The sequence below is a fragment of the Hetaerina americana genome, unplaced genomic scaffold (assembly GCF_022747635.1).
Source record: "Hetaerina americana unplaced genomic scaffold, ioHetAmer1.1.p SCAF_1, whole genome shotgun sequence".
Lineage (NCBI taxonomy): Eukaryota > Metazoa > Arthropoda > Insecta > Odonata > Calopterygidae > Hetaerina > Hetaerina americana.
Genome location: NW_027286069.1, coordinates 15824621 through 15832251, shown reverse-complemented (window position 1 = coordinate 15832251; position 7631 = coordinate 15824621). Strand labels below are relative to the sequence as shown.

Sequence of the window (7631 nt, the reverse complement as noted above, 5' to 3'; positions counted from 1 at the left end):
GGAGCTGAGGATGAAGATTGTTTACAATCGGAATGCTATGCGTACGTTCGCACGCCTGTTTTTAATTTACGAAATAATCTTCTCTGCCTCGAAACTATGCTTTTATGCCGAGCATAAAAACCGTTCACACGCCTGTTTTAATGAACCTCTAATCCCCAAAAATAAGTTATCGGAGACTTCAATCTCATAGTGTGTCAAGGTTCGGTAAAAGCAATATTTTTTTAGCTCACTTAAATGTAAAGAGGTTTAGTTCTCGCTTTTAATTTTGTTGCTCGACTGGTAGTCGTAAACGACCCTCTTCATATAATTCAAATATTACTTGCAATGGAAAGTAAGCTACTCCTCCTCTTAGACTGGATTTAGCTACTTTTTAGCTACTCTTACTAGTTTTATTTTAAGCTCAAAAATGTTTCATACTAATGAAAAAATTTGCCTAAAATGAAAACAATGATGTTATAAGGCATCAAAATTGCTCTAAATATTCTGATTTTAAAATCATTATTTCATATTCGGGAATTGAAATCGTAAAAATGATCGGAATTGGAGAATTCAACGAACGAATCAGTCGGAAACTTCAACGGACGACGCTTACATTTGCCTTTGAATCGGCCGTAGTCGCATAACCCATGATATTGTATTATGGAGACAATAAAATAAGAAATCATTTTCACCTTGCTGTAGAGCGATAGGTGCCTTGGCCTTAACCATGACTCAAGGGAGACGATTAGGGTCCCAAAGAGGGTCAACGTCCGTCCCAGTGAAAGATTCCCTCCGAAGAGGCGCTGCTGATCCCAGTGACGTTTCCGTGACGCAAAGGCGTCTCGAATGTAGGGCGAGGTCAACGGAGCGTGCGAGTCACGCGCGCCTCTTGAAATTTCCAGCACAGCCTTCGATGATTCAAGATCCGCTTCCGCAAGAAGTGCATTGATTTCCGACTTTGGAAGAGGAAAGTGTCGTGAATGAAGAGGAGGGGGGACAGTACTCCGAAATCGCTCACGTTGGCATCCCTTTCTCTTAGATACTCACCTGCAGTGGCCGGCGAAGGAGGTTTTATTTACTCCGCGACTGGATAACTCGTCGCGCCTTAGACGAGCTTACATCATTGGTGAGGGCCAGCGGTCACCACCATGAAGCTGTCTTTTGTGATTGAGCTTCTTCTCATCTTCCTACTGATAGCATTCGCAGCGTCTAGAGTAATAGGTAAGTGACTGTGACAGTGATTAGTTTTTTAATTGAATTGTAAAGGTACATTTTTATCGTTTCTGTCAGGAAAAGTGTGGCGGTAACTACCAGATACCTGTGCTCAAATGATATCCGAGTGCCATCATAACATATGATTTAGCTTAAAACTCAGAACATGTGAAACGATATCTGAAATAGTATTTCTTGTGGCTCTAATAGGGGTAATGATATCCTCATGACTCCTACGCTTGGTGTTTTCTTTCCGAATATTAATGAAAGCAGCTGAAATAGAAAGCGTTGATATAATTTGTAAAATAGACCCAGCCTGTAAATTAGCGCTTCTCTATGATTCCCAAATATTTGCAAATTAAAAACTTAATAGATGAAACAGTTTCTGGCATCACTTGGTGGAATTTCTTCATATTGTACTTAAAATTAAACCACTTGGCTTATCCACATAGAGAAAATTTTTATTTACGACCTAGGTTTCGTTATGGTATAAAATCATCAGGTAAAAATACAAGTAGGTTGAATCGTTTGATAAAAAACTAATGATTAGAGAACTGCCGGTGTAAAAAATAACCTGTGCAAAATTATTGATCGAAAAATTTTGTAATTGACAAATTTTTTCTTCAACATTAATGACGTAGCATTGATTTAAAAAAGGAGACCTTTTAAATGTAACTTCTCCTTCCTGGATTTCTAGACTCTCGCGATGCTAAAGGTTTGAAGAATCAACAAAAGCAGGATGAAGCACCGAACCGCTACTGCTCGTGTTCCACGGACTCATGCGACTGTTGCAGGGAATTTTCTTTGCCAGTCATTCCCATCAAAGGCCCAGGTGAGCTTCCTTTTTACCTTAATATTAGTAAATTTATCAATGCAATTATTTCAAAAATATCTAAACTCTCTTTGTTAAAATTTATAACCCTCCAAATTATTTCTCATCGACTATGATGTTAAAACTTCATGATTGTAAATGGGTTTGAATGGAGAATTAAAGTGACTAGAAGTTTGCCAATTAGCTGAACAGTCCCAGTTTCGAATTTTATAATGTATATCATCCCAATTATACACAATCCAAGAGACTTGCGGGCATCATAACGAATGCGGCATAAGGAAAGGAATCCCTGACAGATCTTAGGATTGTGTCCTATGGCCTGTGCAGTTCACACACCATTGGTCATATATTCTATCCTGCCAAACGGATATTTACATCAAAGAATAAGTGAATTGCATTGAATGAATACTTATGTAAGACAAAAGGATATGTGGCTACTTACTTCAGGCACATTTTCCGCGACGTTTAACATTTTGAAATTTCTCTCAGATACATTGGCATGGAATTGAATTGATTGAAAATATTGTTCACTTTTAAACTTGAAATATTCAATTGAAAAATTAAGTTGATGAAAAAATTCAATTGGCACTAGGTGACATGTAATTATTCCGCCAATCTGAGGATAATTTACGTTTACATTTTCATTTTTAGGATGTGCAAGTCTTCAGTACATTAAAGGAGACAACATGGCCCTTACTTTGAAGTTTGGTGACCGAGTGCTCGCTACACATTCCATTTCAGGTAAGTAAATCAGCGCTAAATGAACACAATTGTGATTGAGTACGAAGAAGAACGTTTTTTTTATCTTCTTGTAAAGATTTAACTTTACGTATGGAGAGCATAATATCACATTGCATTTATTTAAATAGAATTCACAACCATTATTTGCTACAATTATATGGCATCACTGCTTTGCAAGGAGGATTTTGTTGACAAAATTTTAAATTTAACAGTAGTTAATATCTTAAAGTATGTGTCTAGTTACTCAAGTAATTTAATAGTAAAGTAAAATTCGTGTTTTTAATACTGTTTCAATTAAAATTCTTGTTCATATTAGTCAGCCAGTATTCTTTAATTCCCGTTCCATGCTGAATAACTACAGCAATAAGAATCACGGAATATATTAAACATTTTGGACTAATTTTGAGGACCAATTCCATTTTTTTTACAAATTATACCTACCTTTCAAGAAATACTCAGCGAGAAACTATCGAGGATTTTTCTGCCACTTTATACTGGTCTCCGTAATTGTCTTGATTGGGTTCGACGGCCTTCCATGGTTACAAGTTCAAGAGAACTGCTATAAATTTGTTTTTGCAGGCTTTAAGGTTGGCTGAGCCATTAAGGTAATTAGGATTAAATTGTGAATAATGATGATGAAATGAGAGGATACAGCGCCGGGTTCATTGGTTTAACCTCTTATACTCGTGTACGTAGCAGGGAAGGGGTACGTTCCCTTCTTTGGACGTTGGAGGCAGTTGAAGTTCCCTCCCCAGTTCAACCCTGAAAAGACGCTTATTAGGCTCGTAACAATCTCTGCCACTAAAATATGTAATCACAACCTGGAATCGAGTCAGGAAGCGCGCAAAGGATTGTATTTCATGAATTTCTCCGACCCTAGAACATTTTCTAGCTTGCTCTACAAACTGTTAAAATGCCATTCATTTAATTTTTATACGACTGTACAGTAATTTTATTTCTAGGTAAAACTCACTGGACTCTTAAAGCATTAATTTTTTTATAGCCTATAATGAATGGGTGACTGCAACTTTTATCAGTCCAAATGCAACTTGTCATTCCAAAATTAAGGTAACTTCGTACAGCTGTATTAATTTACTTAATGTTTCTGATTCCTCAATTCTTTCTCGTCGGCAACTCTGAAATGTGACTCCAAACAATTACTACAAGACCCCCAACAATTTGTTTTATTCAAAGCGTATAATATTTCAGCAATGAAATTTTAACCTTTATTCCGTTTTGGTTGATACTCGTACTCTTTCACGTTGAGATAACAGAAAGATAGATTTCTTGGATGGATTCATTTATTTTGGACGTTATTCCAGAGAACTGACCTACATATACGGCGATATAAATAAACAACGCAGAGACGAGTGAAGAACAAAGTTGATCTAGGGGACCCATGCATAACCGGCCAAGTAAATGGCTGGGCTTCATGTTCTATCAGCATATGTTTTTAGAGTATCAGTTTGATACACTACATCTATCAAACTAATGAACCAACAAGATCGCGTATCAAAAGGTAATCACCAAGAAATGCGCACATATCCTAAGTGAATAAGATAACATTTAATTAAGTAGGGCACCCAAATAGTGAAATATTTCACAAAAAACGAAACGATTATTATTCAAGCAAATAGACACATTAAGCCTTCTAAATGAAACGTTTTTAAGACAAACCGTCAACATCGTAATGTAATTCCGAATTTTTCATGAAATGCTCTCCTCCTGGCTCTGCCGCGTGTGCATCGTATGACACGGTGACGATGGAATAGGAACACCGATCTAATTTCGATTTGCTTTCTCGCCTTTCAGGAAAGAGACCGAAACCTGTGTGCATGAGGTTGCCAGGAGGATACTCACGATTCTGCGCCCGTGTCTACGGTATCTCTCGCGAACCGGATGCCTTTCACGCCTGTCTCGGCTTGGAGATCCGCGCATTGGACGATCTCGAGGCGGCGTTGAGACTGTCATGCTTCCGGTTCAGTCCAGAAGGATTGCGCCTTGAGCCGGCAAAACCCGTGCCTGTGGATGAAGATGATGATGACGAAGATGATGATGACTATGGGTTTGGAGACGAAGACGATGACGACGATAGCGACGAAGAAGACGAGGATGACGAGGAGGAAGAGGACGAGGGGGCGTTAGGCGGAGGGTCCGAAGATGAAGAGGAGGACGATGAAATAGCCGCTGGTGTCGGCGACGAAAACGAGATCTCAGCAGACTACGCCGGATTCAGCATACTGGGTGATTTGCTAGGGTTGGACGACGAGAGTGCCGAGGTACCCGTGAAGAAGAAGCCCAACAGGAAGACCGCGTCCACTCCGGCTCCCGTGCCGGTCGTCACCCCCACTCAGACCCCCCACAAAGTGATCGTGCAAGTACATCACATCCACAATTCCGCCGCCACGGAAGCCGCCGAGGACGCCCCCGCGCCCGTAGTCACGAACAACAAAGTGATGGACAAGGTGCAGGATCAGACCACCGCTGCAGCGCCGACTAAGGCGCCAGCGAAACCCTCGCCTCAGAAGGTGCCGACGAGAGCTCCAACGAAGGCCCCCCCCACCCGAGCCCCCACCAAGGCGCCGTCGAAACCTGCGACCAAACCTCCGTCCAAGGGCACCTCCCAGGCCGCGACCGAGCAACCCCTGCCGGTGACGGTCATGACCTTCAGCCCCATCACCTCTTCCGACTACTCCGTTAACGTGGTCCAGGACGGACAGGCGCTGCAGACAGTGGACGACTTGCGGATACCCGAAGGAGTGGCTCAACAGGAAAACCCGATAAAAATCCCCAACATGTCCGAGGGGGTTGCGTTGAGTGACGAGGCAGACGAGGTGGTCAAAGATCCCGTCGTTGCACCCGAGGTCCCTGCCGCGGCGGTCGCCGTGATCGCGGACGCGGAGAAGGTCGAGATGGAGGCCCAGAAAGACGAGGACAAGGAGGAGGAGGAAGGTGAGGTGGCGATCGGTGTGGTTAAGGAGGAGGAGGTAACGGCGGCGGCCACGGACGACACGAAGGTGGTGTCGACGGAAATGCCCCCTGCTTCCCAAGGGACGTCCCCGGTGCAGATGCAGGCGCCGGAGGGGACCGCCCCCGTGGCCCCGACGGTGAGCGTGACTGTGGAGAAGGACGAGGACGACGCCGAGGCGGACGACGCGGTGGAGGAGGTAGAAGACGCGGTGGCAACGGTGCTGGGGGCCGGCGTCGACGAGGAGGATGATGAAGACGATGACGATGATGATGACGACGAAGAAGAAGACGATGAGGAGGAAGAAGAGGAAAAGGAGGAGGAAGAGAAGGATGAGGAGGAGGGAAGTGGAGAAGATGGGGCGGAGAAACCTCAGAAGGGGGAGGATGAAGACGATGACGAATATGAGGATGATGAAGAAGAGGATGAAGATGGGGAAAAGGATGAGGACGCGGTGACTTCAACGACCGAGAATCCTACGACCACAGGAGCGGAGAAGAGATGGAGGAGGAGGAAAAACCGTCTAGATCATATATTTTGGCAATAGGAAATAACTATATGTTTTTTAATGGCATCCATGGACTTGAAAAGGAGGGAGAACCGGTAGAGATGAACCACCACCACCCCACGCGACATATCATAAATTAGTTAAATTATTTTGCTGCGAGGACGCGTAATTTCTAAGTTATTTATTACCCAAATATTTAATTATTGTACAAAGAATTGCTCATATATTTATTTATTTTAGCACGTAAGAACAAAGTAATAAAATGCGACTCTTGTTACTAAATTCAAGGAGTGTTATTTTCATTTCATCATCAATGCTCTTCCCCGCTACCTCTTTAGCATTAGCATTAGCATTTCTGCAGTCTTCCTGTACACCGGATCACGTGGTCACTAAAAACCTGTGCATCATACCCCGTCCTCATTTCGGGCCTCTCCGGCTACAACTAACTTTGGCGCAGAGGGGCAGGAGGCGTCAACGAGGAGGAGGAGAGATACCGGTGGGGGAGGAGAAGTTTAAGAGGGGGAGGGTAGTGGTTTGAGAATATTTGGAGCGGCGCTTTACAGGTAAGTAGGATGAGGGTCGCTGGGTGGGCGCTGGAAGATACGAGACGGAGAAATGGAAATGGGAGAAGTGGGAGGGCGGGCGTGGGAGGATTCAAGAGAAGGGTGGGAAGGATTAACATCTTGTCACACAACCCCGCAAAGGTATTTCCCACGCCTTAAGATTTTAGCCGTTTCCGGGTCACCAGTGTGGTCCCCCAACGTCGATTCGGCACCAGTCTCCCACTCGTGCGTCCGCCGGCAGCAGAGCATCCTCTCTCAACTCCATCCGACTCCCTCTCCCTCTCTCTCTCTGGTGATTACGAGTGCACTCCGTTTTTGCACGTTACCAATTGAACACGCCGTTGCATGGGATTGGTGACAAGGAAACCTAGGGAACGCGTCCGCTCAAGAAGGCTGGTGCTCGGAAGAAGAAGGGGTGATCGACCTTGTTCCTCTGCAGTTCCGCCGCATCCCGCTTGTGTCCGTCCACAAGAGCCCTGATGATGGGGGTGCGGAGTAAGGTGCATTCGTTCCTATTTGCATTGGCGGTCGTCAGCATCTTAAGCGGTGAGTTCCACCCGCACGTGCTTGGGACCCGTAAAAACCCGGGGCAAGTAGAGCATGCTAGCTGCCTGGAGGGAGAGAGGATTGAATCTTTTGTTCGCTTGTGTCGGGAGCCATTGTAAATTCATTCGAAGCGCTCGGCTGAACGCAATCGCCGTGGAATGAATCAAGGCTTACTGTTCGCCGGCGTAATAAGTTAACAGAGCATAAATCCCCGTTAACCGCACTGTTTCCCAGTACTTTCATGTTCGATTCTCACAGTGTCCTACCAGTTTTTCTCCATTC

General features: G+C 44.2%; 1 protein-coding gene across 1 annotated transcript; it reads left to right on the top strand.

Annotated features, from left to right (window-relative positions):
- The first annotated feature begins 1127 nt into the window (after window positions 1-1127).
- Window positions 1128-6279, top strand: LOC139696808 (ABC transporter F family member 4-like). Its single transcript, XM_071595674.1, has 5 exons — window positions 1128-1200; window positions 1889-2023; window positions 2675-2764; window positions 4577-5616; window positions 5980-6279. The coding sequence occupies exons 1-5, from the start codon at window positions 1128-1130 to the stop codon at window positions 6277-6279; spliced, it is 1638 nt and encodes a 545-aa protein (XP_071451775.1).
- Window positions 6280-7631: the final 1352 nt, after the last annotated feature.

Excerpts from the sequence above, each read along its gene's own strand:
- LOC139696808 (XM_071595674.1), top strand. The coding sequence starts at position 1,128 with ATGAAGCTGTCTTTTGTGATTGAGCTTCTTCTCATCTTCCTACTGATA. Across the intron at positions 1,201-1,888 it reads CGCAGCGTCTAGAGTAATAG|ACTCTCGCGATGCTAAAGGT; the intron begins GTAAGTGACTGT and ends CTGGATTTCTAG. Across the intron at positions 5,617-5,979 it reads AGGTGGTCAAAGATCCCGTC|GATGATGAAGACGATGACGA; the intron begins GTTGCACCCGAG and ends GTCGACGAGGAG.